Genomic DNA, 18,007 nt, shown 5'->3' on the forward strand with positions numbered 1-18,007 from the left:
TAGCAATTTATCCAAAATTAAAAATGATAATCTCACATAACAGTTTCATTTGTCTGATACCAAGCTTTTGATGACTTAAAGATAACATTTCAATATTTCTTTTTACTTTCTTTCTTACCAGAGAATATTTTTTTCTATTTTTTTAGGTGAAACTATCATATATTTATATATTTATTTTTCATAAAAAAAATCTATCCTAATATGGAAAATGGATTCTAGATACCAAAATGATCTTGAAAAAGAACAAAGCTAGAAGATATATATTTTCTGATTTCAAACCATATAAAGCTACAATAATTGAAACAGTGTAGTACTGTTCTAAAGGCAGATATATAAACCATTGGAGTTAAATACAAGCCTAGAGCTAAATTCTTCCCTATATTGTCAAGTTATTTTTGACAAGGTTTCCACGAACATTTGGTGGTGGAAATAATAATCTTTTAACTAAATATTGTTGAAAAATAATAATTACATGGAAAAGAATAAAATTGGACCCTTACCTAATCCCATATATAAATATTAACTCAAAATAGATAAAAGACCTAAATATAAATCTTAAGACTATAAACTTTTAGAAGAAAATCTGGGTCATAAAACCTCACAACATTGAAATTGGCAGTGATTTCTTGGATGTGATTTCAATGGCACAGGCAACAGAAGAGTATACAAACTCCCTAAAAAAATATTGTATATCCAAAGACAATGTAAACAGAGTTAACAGTTACTAATAGAATTGGATAAAATATTTCCAAATGCTATATCTGAAGGTATATTAATATTCCAACTAGAAATCCTAAAAATTAACAACAATAAAGGCAAATAATGCAATTTAGAGATAGGTAAAAAACTAACATAAGTAATGAATCTCCACAGATAACCAATCTTAGTTGACTGTTGGATGGAAACTCTTGTTTCTCTGGTTCTGGTGTGTGTTACCTATTTCTTCTTTGTAGTTAATCTCTTTGAGTATTTTCTCTAGTGCTGGTTTTGAAGACATAAATTCCTTCAGTTTCTATTTGTCATGGAAGCTTCTTATTTCTCCATCTAATTTGATAGAAAGTTTTGCTGGGTAGGAAATTTTTGTCTGGAAGTTGTTTTCTTTCAGAGTTTGGAATATGTTACTCCAAGCCCTTCTGGCTCTCATGACTTGGTTTGGGAAGTCTGGAGTGATTCTAATTGGTTTGCCTCTGAATGTCACTTGGCCCTTTGTTTTTGTTGCCTTTAAGATTCTCTGCTTGGCTTCCACATTGGTCATTTTGACAATTATGTGGCGTGGGGATCCTCTTCTCTGATCCTGTCTAAAGGGAGTTCTATAAGTTTCCTGGACCTGTGTATCAACCTCTTGCTCTATGTTTGGAAAATTTTCTGCTATTACTTCCTTGAAGAGATTGTTGATCCCTTTGGTATCACTTTCTTTTCCCTCCTCTATTCCAATTATTCTTAGGTTAGCTCTCTTAAAATGGGCCCATATTTCTTCAATATCAGATTCCTGCTGTCGGATATTTTTTCCTAGATTAGAAACTATGCGTTCATTTTTTGAATTATCATCTTCTAAGAGCGAGATTCTGCTCTCCATGTGGTCTAATCGGTTGTTTGTGCTTTGAATTGAGGCCTTTACTTCATTAATTGCATCCTTTATCTCTTTTTGGCTCTCTCTGAGTTCTTTTCGAAGCACCTCTATTATTTCTACAGTTATTTTCCTGATTTGATCTTCTAGAAATCTCTGATTTTCTGTTTATCGGGTTCTGATGTTGAGGGGTTGTGGGCATTCATTGCTCCAGTGTTATTCCTCTTTCCCATGATTTCGAAAGTTTGTGCCTTCTCTGGGTTCTTCCCTTGGGTCACTATGACTTCAGTTAAGGTGTTCTGGATCTCGAGTCAGTAGTATCTCAGACCCCACTACTCCTTTACTGGGTTGTATCACAGAGTCTCCGACCCAGAGAGCGGATAGAGGCTGCTTTAGACTGTGGGGGGTGCCAGGTTGCACGTTCTCCTATGGTGTGATATCTCTGCCACCGCCCCTCCCCCACTGGGTCAAGTCCCAGGGAGTACAGTACTGGGATTTCTCCTCTATGGCCCGCAATTTGACTCACTGTTCTTGAGTATGCAGATGTAGCTGTACTGGATTCGGTAAATTCTCTGCTGCTGCCGCCGGTGGCAATATGGCGCCGCTGCTACGCCCTTGGCCGTGAGGCTGGCGTATTTCTTCTTGGTTTTGATTTCCACTCTGAATCCCTGCAGCTTGTGCTGAGCTCAGCCACTGGGAGCTTTAGATTTTACCTGTGGCGAGAAATCCCGCCTGGCTGTTCCGCAGCGGCTCACCTCGGCTTGCTGTAGCCGTCAGGTGAATTTGCCACTGCCGCCGGCAGTATGGCGCCGCTGCCGCCGTCTCGGGCGTGAGGCCGGTGTATCTCCTCTGTGGCTCTGAGCTCTGTTCTCAGTATGCTTTCTCTCTGGAGCCTGGTGATTATTTTGTTTCTCTGGTGATGGTGTTTTCTGGCTATGAAAGGCGCTGATTTTGTGGTAATGAAGATTGGTTGTTAGCGGGGCTCTTAAGCCCTGCTTTTCTTGGTCGCCATCTTCCCGGAAGTCCTCGAGAAGCACGTTTTCTAGCAATGAAGTTCACCAGCCTCCTCACCTTGTATATCAGAGAAGAGGGAAATGAAGTTACTTCTATATTTATTAGAGTTTAAGATGTGAATATAATTTCATTTCTCTCTTTATTCACTCTCCAGTCTCTTTTCTTCACATAACACTTATTTTTTGCTGATGTTTAATCATTACATTAGCATTTTCAGTCTTTCTTTAAAAATGACAAGGTAGTGCCATTTCCATCCTAGGATAGAAAAAGCACTTAACCCTTGCTGCTGAGTTAGCACTTCTTAACTAGCTCAGGCTAAACCTATGAGTATTTTGAATGATATTACTTTTTTACTCTTTCTATAAAGTGAAAAATGTTAACCTTAAGTGGTCATTGTGTGGGAAATTACCTTGATACAATGGTAGCTGCCTCCAGATATAGTCCCAGAGGTCACAAAATCAAAAAGCCTCACAAGTGGACCAAATTCAGATACTTAAATCATGTGGCATATTAAATCGATTTGCAATATCCAGGAAAAAGCAGAAAGAGATGAAGTAGGTTAGGATATTAAGTCTAGGATGTAAGCAGGGGACCCTACCCAATTCTTGAGGTCTGCGTTGTCCATATATTCTCCCTCTCCTCCTCCCTTCTCTTCTCTCTCCCCATCTCCTCTCCTCTCCTCTCCTCTCCTCTCCTCTCCTCTCTGCTCCTCTCCTCTCCTCTCCTCTCCTCTCCTCTCCCCTCCCCTCCCCTCTCCTCTCCCTTCTCCTCCTCCTTCTCTCTCTCTTCTCTTTCTTCTCTCTCTCTCTTCTCTCTCTCTCTCTCTCTCTCTCACACACACACACACACACACACACACACACACACACACACACACACAGAGTCCTCTCTCCCTCTGCTATATAAGCTTCAGTGAAAATGCTGAAGTTTCAAAGATTGAGGCATAGGTTAAAAAATAAAGAGTTCATCCTGGAACCAACATGCTTGGGGCAAATAATCCTGGTTCACCAGTTGATATGTTGAGCCATAATGAGTTTTATTGACATTCTCAGGAAGAATACATGTGGGGCCAACATGGGAGTGGAATAGATGCCAATAGTGGGTGTCACATTTAAGGATGCCACTGCTGTTATTCAGAAGGTGGCATGATTTTACGCTTTTTTGGGTCCTCTCATGCCATTCTATTTGTAAGTAACCATTTGTACGGTCCTTTTTAAAAAAATCTATGTTCAGCATACTTATGTTCCATTTTCTTTTATCTATGTTTAACATATCTCATAGGTTTCTGACTTGATATCCATATTTAATACTTCTTATGAGCTTTATCCATCATAATTGTTTTTTGTTCTCTATAGCAGAATTGATTATTTACAAGTAATACAGCAAACACACAGTTTAGTGGTTCAATGTGAAAGTATATTCGCTACAGGGGCCCATTAGTTGGTTTTCATTGGTTGCCTTTTTAACTTCGGGAAGAAAAGCTGGTTTTAGCAAAGTAAGTGACTCATCATTATTTTCAGTAATTGAACACTTTATAGTTTATGTTAATTTAGAAAATCAGCAAAAGAGAGAAATTGCAGAATCTGGGTGTTTTATGGATGGAAAATGCCCTTAGTCCTATCTCTTGCTATGTGTCAAGGAGCAGGTTGAACTGAAGAACAGGAATGAACTATTGAGGCTAAGAAAGAACTTGGAGATCATGGAGTTCATTTTTTTTTTTGAAGTTCAGCTATTGAGTGTGGGGTTCAGAGAGATAAAGTGTCTTTTCCAAGGTCACACAGGTAGTTATCTACAAAACTCACAGTAGTCTCAGTCCCTTGAAACCTGCTCCAGAGTTCTTGCCTCTCCATCATAAGAAGAGATGGGTTTACTTTCTTGTGTTCTACTGTGGGTTGAGTTATGGTAAATGTTTATGTGCAAGTGCTTTTTTTTTTATAAAAATGAGAATGCAAATAAGTTTCCATGTATCAACATAGATTGTTTCTTACATTTTACTCTGGTGAATGCTAATGGGGTTTCTTTACTTCAATGTGTCAATCATTTATAAAGAGAAATGAGAAAATCTAGAATAATGAGTGTTCCGCTTTCAAGGAGGACTGGTTGAGGAGAAGCATGGAAGGACTTGTTTAAGCTGTGTTTGTATTTGTCTCATGAAGAGGAGGGCAGATTGCCACCAAATAGCATCTTTAATTTGCTAGCCCCTAGTATTTAAGAAGGACCCATTTGTCCCCATTTTCCAAAAGGCACACTATTAATTTCTTATTGTAACATATGTAGCTATTTAAGGTCAAAATGTAAATGAGAAAAACAACAAAAAAAACAAATGGAGAATACATTTATTAACTAACCAAAACATCTTTATTGGATGCCTATCTTGTGCCAGGAAGTCAGAATAGTATATAAAATAGTGAATAAAGATATATGCCTGCCCTCATGAAATTTATAGTCTAGTGTAAAAATCAAGGAAATAACATGAAGTAAGAAGTGTGAGCTGGGCGTGGGGGTGCACGCTTGTAATTCCAGAATTTGGGAGGCTGAGTCCGGAGGATTGCGGTTCACAGACAGCCCCAGCTAGTTAGTGAGGCCCTTTGCAACTCAGTGAGACCCGGTTTCAAAATAAAGAATAAAAAACAGAGCAGGGGTTGTAGCTCGGCGGTCGAATACCCCTGGGTTCCATCCCCAAACTCGCAAAAAAAAAAAAAAAAGTGTGAGACATGGTTGTAATACATGATATAAAGAAATAGTGAAGTTATCATAATTCTTATGCTATCACAGGTCATATGGAGAAAACAACAGTGTGGTCCTAGGGAGACATTAATGGAAAACCTGTTTTGGAGAGAGGCTGGAAGCCTGCATTTTCAGTGACAGCTGAAGGAGAAGGAGCCAGGCGTGTGCAGAGGTGGCAGAAGAACCTCTGAGAAAAAAGCAGGATCCAAAGATATGAGGCAGGAGTGGGCTTGGTGTGCTCCTAGCAAATGAGAAGGAAAGTGTGGGATGGAGTAGGAGAGGGAGTACGTGTGGGACTTTGCATGTTTTGCTAACAGGGCAGGACTATCCCATGAGCAGCATGGGAGCCATTGGAAAATTTTAAGCAAAAGGGTAAAGTGATTCAGGCTTATAGTTTAAAAAGATTAGTGTGGCTATGATCTAAAAAACAAGAAAATGAAGACAGTATGGAAACATAGTAACAAGTTAGGAAACTCTCAGAATCGTTTTATGCAGCAGTAGTAGTAGCTTGGATGAAAGTTTTAAGTGTGAAGTTGGGAAGAATTGGAAAGACTTTATTTTTTATTTTTTTGGTGGTACTGGGGTTCCTGGAAGCCCTTCTACCTCCGGGCTACACTCCCAGACCTATTTTTACATTTTTATTTGGAAACAGGGTCTCCTAAGCCAGCATGCGTGGCTGGCTTTGAACCTGCGCGATCCTCCTGTGTCTGCCTCCCAAGCGCAGGGATTACAAGCGTGCGCCACCACGCCCGGCTTGGAAAGACTTTAGACATGAGAGTCTGCATGCTTTGCTCTTCGATTGGACGTAGAGAGTGAAGAAGGAGAAGACACAAGGAAAGTTTTTAATTTTTTTGGCTTGAGGATTGAATTGGGTGTTGTCACTTTCTAAGACTGAGAACTTAAGCAGAAGATTGGAGGTTAGGGTAGAAAAAGAGCTCTGTTGCAGGTATGTGAAACTTAAAATGCTTATAGACATCCACATGGAGGTATTAAATTAGAAGCTTAACAGATGAATCTGTTGTTTAAGGAGGAGAGTTTAGGTTTGCAGATTTAAATTTGGAGGTTATTAGCTGGGCGTGGTGGTGGCACACACTTGTAATCCCAGTGCTTTGGAGGCTGAGACAGGAGGATCGCACAGGTTCGAAACCAGCCTCAGCTACTGAGTGAGACTCTCTGCAACTTAGTGAGATCCTGTTTCCAAATGAAGTATAAAAATAGGTCTGGGAGTATAGCCTGGAGGTAGAAAAGCACCTGGGTTCCACCCTCAGTACCACAAAAATATTTGGAGGTTATTAGCCATGGGGCTAGATATTAATGAAAGGAGAATTTAGTGAGAGGCAAGGATACCCATACATAATATGATACTCATACCCTTTTCCTCCAATAAGCATTACTGATTGATCATGGCCCCCTTTTCATTGGGCCCAAGATTCAGAATCCTTTGACGAGCTTCCAAATAGATATTACCAATCAGTTGATTCCTAATCGATGAGTAAAGAAAGGAAAGTAAATGGAGAAGTTAACCTCAAGAGTCAATTTTTTTTAGCACTAAATTCTGGGCAGAATTTATTAGAAACATTTACCCAGCAGTAATGCTAATAAAAATTGGCTAATATTATCTAGTTTGCAATATGATTTGTTTATACATTTAATGAGTTTTAAATATCAACCTGGAAAGTCTTTAGCAAGGATTTAGTAGAAGGCATAGATGTATTATTTTTAAAAAATCAATCAATTTTTATATTGCTGAGGATTGAACCCAGGGGTGTTCTACTTTTGAGTTACACCCCCAGGCCTATTTTGTTTTTTATTTTGAAACTAGCTCTCAATAAGTTGCTGAGGCTAGCTTTGAACCTGCCGTTCTCCTGTCTCAGCCTCCTAAGTACTAAGATTGTAGGTGTCTACCACTGTGCCTGACTTATAGGAAAATTACTTAAATGGCCATCTCTTATCCTGGTCTTTGGAAAAAGCTGACAGTTTGTTTCTTAACAGTAAAGTAATGAAGTTCTATCTTTAGGCAGAAATGCAAAGGTCACACAGGTAGATTTTTTTTTTTTTTTTTTGTGGGTCTGGGGATAGAACCCGGGGCATTCAACCTCCGAGCTACATTCCCTGCCCTAATTTTTATTCTTTATTTTGAAACTGGGTCTCACTGAGTTGCAGAGGGCCTCACTAAGTAGCTGAGGCTGTCCGTGAACCGCGATCCTCCGGTCTCAGCCTCCCGAATGCTGGGATTACAAGCATGCACCACCACGCCTGGCTACACAAGTAGATTTTGTGCTGGTGGGGTGCTTTGCCTGGGTTGAGTGTCTCCATGGTAGAGGACCCCTTATTTTCTGCCACCTGCAGTCTAGACTTTTCTAGCTGGAAAAGATTGGCGTGTTCTTCTCTGTGTTACTTAAATGAAGCGCCGTTTCCAGGATCACAGGCTAAGCTAGGAAGACCCTGGGAAAGCACCTAGTTCACTCTCTGTCTTGGAAGATGAGAAGACTGGGCCCCAAGGTTGATGAGTTAAAGTTTCCTCGTTTGGAAGCCATTCTATAGGCTGAGGTTCTTCAAGGCTGCAATGCAAGTTATACCATGTTGTTTGAGCAACACAGCCTTTGAGGTTTTCTGTTTTTCAGAGACTGTTCATGTAATCCTGGAGAAGTAGCCAAGTAATTATCATACAGTCAGAAGAGGCAGTCAGGGTGAGAGGAAGCCATCAAATGCACCTTTGATGTTCATTTATCATCCTTTGGACAGTCTTCTGTAACTTTGCTCCTTTGGTGCCCCTTTCTGATGCTAGGAAATGTAGTGTGAAATAATAAGATAACACCTAGTTTATCATGACCCAGGTGGGTCTGAATACAAAGTGGTGGATGCCTCTTATTATGCCAGTGTTGGAGAAAGAAAAATCCCTTCCCATGAGCTGGATTAGCTGGACTTACACACCTCTAGGTCTGCTGAATTGGCCTCAACTTAATAAATATTTCATGAGGAAAGCAATCCGTTGCATGTTTACAGAGAAATTCCTGGCACGCTTGCAGATCACGAGCATGTCTTGTATTTTTTCTTTAAGCAAAGACAGAGTGGTCTGGGATTATTAGCTCTAGTAAATCTCTGCTAGGGCCAGGCAAGGACAGGTCTTCTGGATGTACCATGGGGAGATGGAAACCACGTCCAGGGGAAAAGTGAAATTGGAAGCTGTGGAGTAGCACAGCTACTATTTTGAGTTCTGCTAGATCCAAGGTTCTCTGAATTTAGGACCTTGTTTATCTGACTGCCTCTCACCTTATTTATAGCAACTTAATCTGTTTGCAGCAGGCTGAATTCTTCAGTGTCCTGTCAAAACTCATGTCAGAAAATCACTGTCTGGTCAATTGTGAACTTGTCAAAGTGACAAGTGGGCACCGTGACAGAGATAGCATTTCTGGGGTTTTCATTGAACGAATGCGGCTATATGGAGAGGTGAATGGTGCCCCAAATGGAGAATGTTGACAGGGGGAGAAAATGAAAAAAACATGATCGGGATTCTTGAATGTGGCATTTTTAACTGTGTTTTTTTTCTCATTCTTTTTTATGTTCCCTTCCTCTTTCTCTTTTTTCTCTACCCTTCTCCTCTTTGGTTTTTTCTTCACTTTCTTCCTGTTCTTTCTGCCCTTCCTTCTTGATTCCTAGATACAGAAAGAGAAATCCATGCAGCCCCTCATGTGAGTGAGAAATTAATCCAGTTGTTCCGGAATAAGAGTGAATTCACCTTTTTGGCCACTGTACAGCAGAAGCCATCGACTTCAGGGGTGATACTGTCCATCCGAGAACTGGAACACAGGTAGGGAAGCTCCTTCTACTTTTAAAACTCTACTGAGAGTTAATGGACCATGCAAGATGCCATGGAATTTAGAGAAGGGAGCGCCCTCGGAACACTCAGCTAGCTGAGGCCTTGCTTTTGTTGAACACATTCATGAATTTACTGTGCATTAAGGTGTTCCATTTTCAGCAAATGGATAGAACTTGAGAGTAATATGGTAAGCGAGATCAGTCTCAAAAAGCAAATGGTTGTATTTTTTCTTGCATATGTAGATGTTAGAGAGAAATTGGGAAGGAAAAGAGATCCCAGGTGTAGGAGCAGAGTTATGAAAGGTGTTTAGGGGAAGGAGGAGGGGGGATAAAGACATAAAGAAGGCGACAGTTTAAATAATATGATGGATTTATATGAAATTATCAATACCAATCTTAATGATGCATATGGGAAAGGGGAGGGAGGGGTGGAATCCAGAGAGTAATGCACCAAATGTTGTGTGCATGTATATTTCTATTACTTTATACTTCAGTATGATGTATAGCCACAATGTACCAATAAATATATATATAAAGAATTTCTTTTGGGCAAAGTGGCTTTCTTATTTACTCTCCAAGGGCCACTCATGGGTATATTTCTTGTCTATCTTCTGGCTAACTTTGCTCATATAAAACCACAATCTATGCACCATGTGTAGGTCATCAAGCATGTTATACTTATTAACCTTCCATAAGAATTTTTTGTTTTACTTCAAGTTGGACCTGTTCTCGACAGTGGTAATGTTAAGGTGAATGTTCAGAATTTTTATTCTAAGGATCCCATAAGCTATCAGGGAATATGGGCAAATCAAAATGATAAAGCATTGTAGATGTGATGTTAGAAGTTTGTGTTCAAGGTAAGAGAGGCCGATCCTGTTTTAGAGTTGTGGAGCCAAGAAAGGCTTCAGCAAGAATGATGGCTGTATAAGGGAAAAAAATGTGAAGGGATATTTGACAGTCTGAATGGTATGGAAGAGGTAGAAAGAACTTTTCACAAAGAGGTCACTGTGATCTTCAGATCCCATTGCTGGGTAAATGATTGGAACACAAATGTCTGTAGGGGAAAGCAGATGAGAATATGGGGTGAGGACTGAGGGGTGACATTTCCAAGGTAGACACCAGATCATTGCAAACCTCAATGTCCTGTTGAAAAACTCAGACTCATGTCCCCATAAGCTATGGGTTTTAAGTTTCAGAAAGACTACTCTATCATGAAGTTTAACCCTTTTAATAAAATGTTTTAAGTTTTAAAAAGATGACCCTATTATAGAGGGCAAAGTAACAATGATTAGGTCACCTAAACAATTAAAACATTTAATAGAAGCTTCCTCTTTCCTGGTCTGTGGGAAATATTTCTGTAGCACCTGCTCTGTTCTAGATGCCCTGGCAGGTTCTGTGGGAGAAATCAAAGGAACAAAATCTTCTAAGGATTTGTGGTGGGGTTTGGCAATATGGAGAGCAACACATGACCACATAAAAAGTGAAGGAATAAAAAAAGTTAATAATAATAAGGAAAGTGTAGAGTGGCAGCAAACAGCTAATTTCAAAATTATAGAAATGTGCTAAGTTCACTGAACTCAGTGCTTGAGGAAGACCACATAGAGGGGACTCTTGCCAGGCAGCATTCCAGCAGCAAAGGGAAGGAGGGAGTGCAGCAAGCTGAAGGAGCACTGTGTAGACACAGAAGTGAGAAAACAGGAAAATGCAGTGGGGAGGGCACTGAACAGACCCAGGTGTCTCCGTGCACACAGCAATTGTGAGGATCATCACTTCTGTGTCTTTTTAATGGTTAAGTTTATTCTCAGCCTCAAGAGGTTGTAATGTACCCTGACTTTTTTGGGGGGGAGGATTTTGTCAGCATTGTGAGATGTCTGTTTTGGGGCTGGTCCAGAGAAAGCAAGGTGATATCTGCAAGAGATGTGGGCTAGTTTGAAGGTGTTCTGAATGCTGGCGGTTGGGTGTCAAGTCAAATCTCAGCTCCACAATCATGCAAAGGCTGTGTTCTTCCCATTAGTCTTGTCAGGATAGGTGTGAGTGTTTTCTTGGTAGGAGGGCTATGCAAATACCCAAGACTAGAATGTATTTCCTCCTCCTCATCATCTTCTTCCTTCTCCTTCTTTTTGTGGTCCTGGGAATTAAACCCAGGGGCATTATGCTTCTGAGCTACACCTCCTCCCCCAAAAAACATTTTATTTTTTTGATTTGGAAACAGGGTCTTGCTAGGTTGCTGAGAGCTAGTCTAAATTGTTGCAGCTGGCTTTGAAATGGCAATCTTCCTGTCTCAGCCTTCTATGGTCTGAGAATAACAGTTATGCACCACCATGCCTTCTTAATAAATCTAGATTAGAGTTTCCCAAAGCATGTGAGAAGCATGTGAAATGGTGACTTTTAGTAGAATGAACACAAGCTCCAGAGAGACCACCTAAGACTGCAGTTCCACTTCTAGTTTTGTGATAACAGCTATTTAATAATCATGGAACTTCAATTTCCTTGTCTGTTAAAAGTAGGTAATAGTCTATTTTTCATGGTTGCTGCATGGATGAAAAAAGACAATGAGTGTTGAGTTGTTATTCTTTAAGGAACATAGGTTTTTTTTTATCCCCTTGTCTATGTCTTAAAGCCTCTATTTACTGGGCTTCTCTTTTAGAATTATATATAAAAAATGTACTTTAGGAAATGTTTTTAAAATGTTAGTGCTACCACACAGAATTTAAAGTTGCCTTCTCTCATATCCCTAGCAGATTGCTAATAGAACACAAGGATTATTGATTGGAGAGTCAGCTGATTATTAATAATTATAATAGGAAAACCTCAGGTATTGACTCATAAGGAAAATACGTATGAAGAAGTAGAAAACAGATGCAGTGTTCTTGACTTTATGGTGATCATCTGCCTTTGTTTAGTCAAATCCAGGTAAAATGCAAATGATTATGAGTATATAATTCAGTGGCTATAGGTAACAGAGAAGACCTGATTTATACCCTGAAAAAGATTAAAATATCATAAAGGAGACCTGACATGTAAGAAAATAGAGAAGAATATATAATAGTATATATTTGAAAATTAATCTATTTACAGTAACCTTCCTAAATGTACCCATCTGTAGCAAGTGAGAATCTTTCATTGTTTCCAGGATATTTTTTTAAATTATTTATCAGGGTACAAATGAATAGAGGAGTAAATTATCTTGCAGACATTTACCTGGACATTTTCCCAGGAGTATAATAAGATGACCAGGGTCTTGATGATCTTTCTTTTTCAACAGCAAAGGATCTAGATATCTGGTGGATAGATCGCTGGCTGGAAAGTGAGACACCTATCTTCATTTTTGTGATTTTCTCTCCTGTAATCTTGATTATATCACTTTTGATCAAGAGGAATTAAATATGTGTTTGCCATAATGAAGATATAATGGACATTATTAGATTATTAGCTGATTTTGTATTTTTATCAATCAGTGGTTTGTAGTATAGTCTCAAAATTGTGCATTCATCCCTAAGATCAATTGTACAAATTTTCATTACCCCCAAAGAAGTCCCAAATCCTTTAGCTGTTTCTCGCAACCTCCCCATAAGCCTTCAAGCCTTAGGTAGCCACAACTGTCCCCTGGCTTTATGGATTCGTCCATCCTGGTCATTTCATGTAAATGAAATCCTACTCTGTGTGGTCCTTTGTGACTGGCTGCTCTCAGACTGTTTTCAAGGTCCATTCATATTGTAGCTTGTGTCAGTAGTTCATTTTTTTTGAAGCTTATTACATTGTTTGGATATAGCACATTTTACTTCTCCATTCTTTGTTTGGTGGACATTTGGGTGATTATGAGTAATGTTGCTGTGAACATTCATGTACAAGTTAAAAAATTTTTATTGGTGCATATTAATTATACATAATAGTAGGTTTCATGTGGTCATGTATGCGTGAACATGTTTCTGGTCTCTTTGGTAGACACCTATAAATGGAATTGCTGGATGAGGTATAAACTTTGTTTATTTGTAGACCTGCTAGGCTGTTTTTCAAAGAAACTATTCCATTTCACTTTCCCACCAGCACTGTATGGGGGTTCAATTTTTCTACATCCTTGTCAACGCTAGTTATCCTTCTCTTTGATTATAGCCATCCTAATGGGTGTGAAGTGATATTTCATTGTGTTTTTGAATTGCATTTTGCCTGGTGGCAAATGATGTTGAGTATCTTTTCATGTTCTTATTGGCCATTTGTATATCTTCTTTGGAGAAATGACTCTTCAGATCACTTTCCTAATTTTAATTAGGTTATTTGTCTTTTTTATAATTGATTTGTAATAGTTCTTTATATTATAGATACAAACCCCTAATCAGATATATGATTTATGCTTTTTCTCATTCCATGGATTGTCTTTTTATTTTCTCAGTAGTGTCCTTGAGGCAAAAAAGTTTTCTTTTTTTAAAATTTTCACTATTGGTGCACTGTATTCATATATCATAATGGGATAAAAACTTGTGTAGACATACATTCACACATCACCCAGTTAGCCCCTACCCAATCCCCACCCCATCCCTCCTTCCCATGCTTGGCTTAGTGGTTGACACCTAATATTATATCAATTTATCCAAAATTAACAATTATAATCTCATATAACAGATTCATTTGTTTGATATCAAACATTTGATCACTTAGAGATAGCATTTCAGTATTTATTTTTGCTTTCTTTCTTACCAGAGGATTTTTTTAAGGTAAAACAATTGTACATTTATTTTTTTTCAGGAAAAAACTATCCTAACATGAAATATGAACTCTAAATACCCAAAACAATCTCGATAAAGAACAAAGCTAGAAGATTTACATTTTCTGATTTCAAACCTTATAGAGCTACAATAATTGAAACAGTGTAGTACTGCTATAAAGGCAGATATATAAACCAGTGGAGTAAAATAAAAAGCCTAGAAATAAATTCTTCCATATATGGTCAAGTTATTTTTGACAAAGTTTCCAAGAACATTTGGTGAAGGAAATAATAATCTTTTCACTAAATATTGTTAAAAAATAATAATTACATGAAAGAATAAAATTGGATCCTTACCTAACACCATATACAAATATTAACTCAAAATATATAAAAGACCTAAATGTAAATCTTAAGACTATAAACTTTTAGAAGAAAACCTGGGTCATAACACTTCACAAGATTGAAATTGGCAGTGATTTCTTGGATATGATTTCAAAGGCACAGGCAACATAAGAATAAACAAACTTCCTAAAAAAATATTGTACATCCAAAGACAATGTAAACAGAGTTAAAAGTTACTGATAGAATGTGATAAAACATTTCCAAATGCTATATCTGAAGGTATATTAATATTCCAAATAGAAATCCTAAAAATTAGCAACAATAAAAGCAAACAATAAAATTTAGATTACAATTTAGAAATAGGTAAAAGACTGAAATAAATAATGAATCTCCAAAGATTTTAACCTATAAACACATGAATATATTCTTTGCTTAGTTGTCTGCCAAATGGAAAATCTTGTTTCTCTGGTTCTGATGTGTATTACCTATTTCTTCTTTGTAGTTAATCTCTTTAAGTATTTTCTCTAGCGCTGGTTTTGAAGACATAAATTCCTTCAGTTTCTGTTTGTCATGGAAGCTTCATATTTCCCCATCTAATTTGATAGAAAGTTTTGCTGGGTAGGAAATTTTTGTCTGGAAGTTGTTTTCTTTCAGAGTTTGGAATATGTTACTCCAAGCCCTTCTGGCTCTCATGACTTGGTTTGGGAAGTCTGGAGTGATTCTAATTGGTTTGCCTCTGAATGTCACTTGGCCCTTTGTTTTTGTTGCCTTTAAGATTCTCTGCTTGGCTTCCACATTGGTCATTTTGACAGTTATGTGGCGTCGGAAACCTTTTCTCTGATTCTGTCTAAAGGGAGTTCTATAAGTTTCCTTGTTTTTGTATTGACCTCTTGCTCGATGTTTGGAAACTTTTCTGCTATTATTTTTTTGAAGAGATTATTGATGCCTTTGGTTGCACCTTCTTTTCCCCCTTTTATTCTGATTATTCTTAGGTTAACTCTCTTAAAATGGGCCCATATTTCTTCAATGTCAGATTTCTGCTGTCTGATTTTTTTCCCTAAGTTAGACATTATGCATTCGGTTTTTGAATGATCATCTTTTAGGAGCGAGATTCTATTCTCCATGTGGTCTAATCAATTGTTGATACTTTGAATTGAGGCCTTTGCCTCAATGATTGCTTCCTTCATTTCTTTTATACGCTCTCTAAATTCTTTTCGAAAGTCCTGTTTTATTTCTACAGTTATATTCCTGATTTGATCTTCTGGAGATCTCTGAATTTCTGTGTTATCAGGTTCTGATAATATGGGGTTGTGGGCATTCATTGCTCTATTGTTGTTCCTCTTTCCCATGATTTCAGAAGTTTGTGCCTTCCCTGGGTCACTACGACTTCACTTAGGGTGCTCTGGATCTCGAGTCTGTGGTAATCTCAGCAGCCACTACTCCTTTACTGGGTTGTATCGGAAAGTCTCAGACCCAGGGAGTTAATTGAGGCTGCGCAAAACTGTCGGGTGCTGGGCTGGGCGTTTTCCCACAGGGAGCTGCAGCTAGGGCGTGTTATCTCTGTCACTGCTACTCCTTCACTGGGTTGGAGTGCAAAATATCTGACCCAAGGAGATTATCAAAGCTACGCAAGTCCCTGGGAGTGCAGTACAGAGATTTCTCCTTTAGGGGCCGCATTTACACTCACGGTTATTGTGCACACAGATCTGGAGCTGTGGCAGGGCCTGGTGAACTCGCTGTCCTGCTGGCAATATGCCGCCACTACTACACCCTTGGCCATGAGGCTGGCGTATTTTTTTTTTTTTTTCTGGTTTTGAGCTCTGTTCTGAGTCCCTGGAAGATGTGATGAGCTTGGCCACTGGGAGTTTTACGCGTTCTTTGCACTGAAAGAACTGCTGAATTATACTCAAATGATCCACAGCTGCTCACTTCAGCTCCTTGTTTACCTTTCCTCTCTGGAGCCTGGTGCTGTGAGGGAAGATGGTGCCGGTGCGGCTCTGCTGCCACTTTTTGGGCTTGATTTCTGGTCTCTGGTTGTTCTTCTAGTCCTTTTTTCTCTGTCCCTTGTGTTTACATTTTTTATTTCTCTGCTGATGGTGTTTTCTGGCTATGAAAAGCACTGATTTTGTGGCAACAGAGATCAAGTTTTAGCAGGACTTGTAAAAGCTGCTTTTCTTGGTCGCCATCTTCCTGGAAGTCCAAAAAAGTTTTAAGATTGTGTGTCACCCAGTTTATCAGTTTTTGTTGTTTATGCTTTTGGTGTTATATCTAAGGAGCCATTATCTCACCCCAAGTCATCAAGATTTACTTTTGTGATGTCTTCTGGAAGCTTTAAGTTTTACCTCTTACATTTATCCCTTTGATATATTTTGAGTTAAATTTTTAAGTGGTGGGTGGTAGGAATCCAACTTGATGCTTTTACTTGTGGACATTCAGTTGTCCCAGTGCCATTTATTGAAGACCTTTTTTATTCTTAGCATCTTTGCTGAAGATTAATCAATCATTAATGTGAGGGTTTATTTCTGGACTCTCAATTCTATGTCATTGATTTATATGTCTGTTATTATGGTAGTACTATTTTGAATGTAGTAGCATTGTAGTAAGTTTTAAAATCAGAAAATATGACTCTACAAATTTGGCCCTTTTCAAGATTCTTTTGGTTTTTCTAGTTTTTTAAATTTCCATATAAAATTTAGCTTGTCAATTTTTTTAGATTGTCAATTTCTACAAAAAGTCAATTTAGACTTTGATAGGTATGATCTTGAATTCATAGACAAATTTGAGGGGGCAGTGATATAACTGTATCAAAGCTTCAGGCTGACAATTGCCGGGTGTCTATCTATTCATTTAGGTCTTCTTTATTTCAACTTTGAGTTTTCAGAGTATAAGATTTTTATTCCTTTAAAAAGGTTATTTCTAAGTATTTTTGATGCTATTATAAATGGAACTACTTTCTTTTTTTAAAATTTATTTATTTTTATTGGTGCACTGTATTCATACATCATAGTGGGATACAAACTTTTGTAGACATACATGCACACATCGCTCAGTCAGCCCCCACCCGATCCCCACCCCATTCTCTCCCCATCCCTTCCTCCCATGCTTGGCTTAGTGGTTGACATCTAGTATTATAGCAATTTATCCAAAATTAAAAATGATAATCTCACATAACAGTTTCATTTGTCTGATACCAAGCTTTTGATGACTTAAAGATAACATTTCAATATTTCTTTTTGCTTTCTTTCTTACCAGAGAATATTTTTTTCTATTTTTTTAGGTGAAACTATCATATATTTATATATTTATTTTTCAGAAAAAAAAATCTATCCTAATATGGAAAATGGATTCTAGATACCCAAAATGATCTTGAAAAAGAACAAAGCTAGAAGATATATATTTTCTGATTTCAAACCATATAAAGCTACAATAATTGAAACAGTGTAGTACTGTTCTAAAGGCAGATATATAAACCATTGGAGTTAAATAAAAGCCTAGAGCTAAATTCTTCCCTATATTGTCAAGTTATTTTTGACAAGGTTTCCACGAACATTTGGTGGTGGAAATAATAATCTTTTAACTAAATATTGTTGAAAAATAATAATTACATGGAAAAGAATAAAATTGGACGCTTACCTAATCCCATATACAAGTATTAACTCAAAATAGATAAAAGACCTAAATATAAATCTTAAGACTATAAACTTTTAGAAGAAAATCTGGGTCATAAAACCTCACAACATTGAAATTGGCAGTGATTTCTTGGATATGATTTCAATGGCACAGGCAACAGAAGAGTATACAAACTCCCTTAAAAAATAAAAAAATTTGTATAT

At 38.0% G+C, this 18,007-nt stretch overlaps 1 protein-coding gene across 3 annotated transcripts in view; it reads left to right on the forward strand.

Annotated features, from left to right (window-relative positions):
* Positions 1-18,007, forward strand: part of NELL1 (neural EGFL like 1) — a gene marked incomplete at both ends in the record, with an annotated part of 934,260 nt that overhangs the window by 86,176 nt on the left and 830,077 nt on the right. For all 3 annotated transcript variants that reach the window (XM_080695282.1, XM_080695280.1, XM_080695281.1), the window contains one exon: positions 8,969-9,119. In XM_080695282.1, coding sequence (XP_080551408.1) covers positions 8,969-9,119 — 151 coding nt within the window. The remainder of the gene's footprint in view (positions 1-8,968; positions 9,120-18,007) is intronic.

Source organism: Muscardinus avellanarius (genome assembly GCF_963383645.1).
Source record: "Muscardinus avellanarius genome assembly, chromosome: 1".
Classification (NCBI taxonomy): domain Eukaryota; kingdom Metazoa; phylum Chordata; class Mammalia; order Rodentia; family Gliridae; genus Muscardinus; species Muscardinus avellanarius.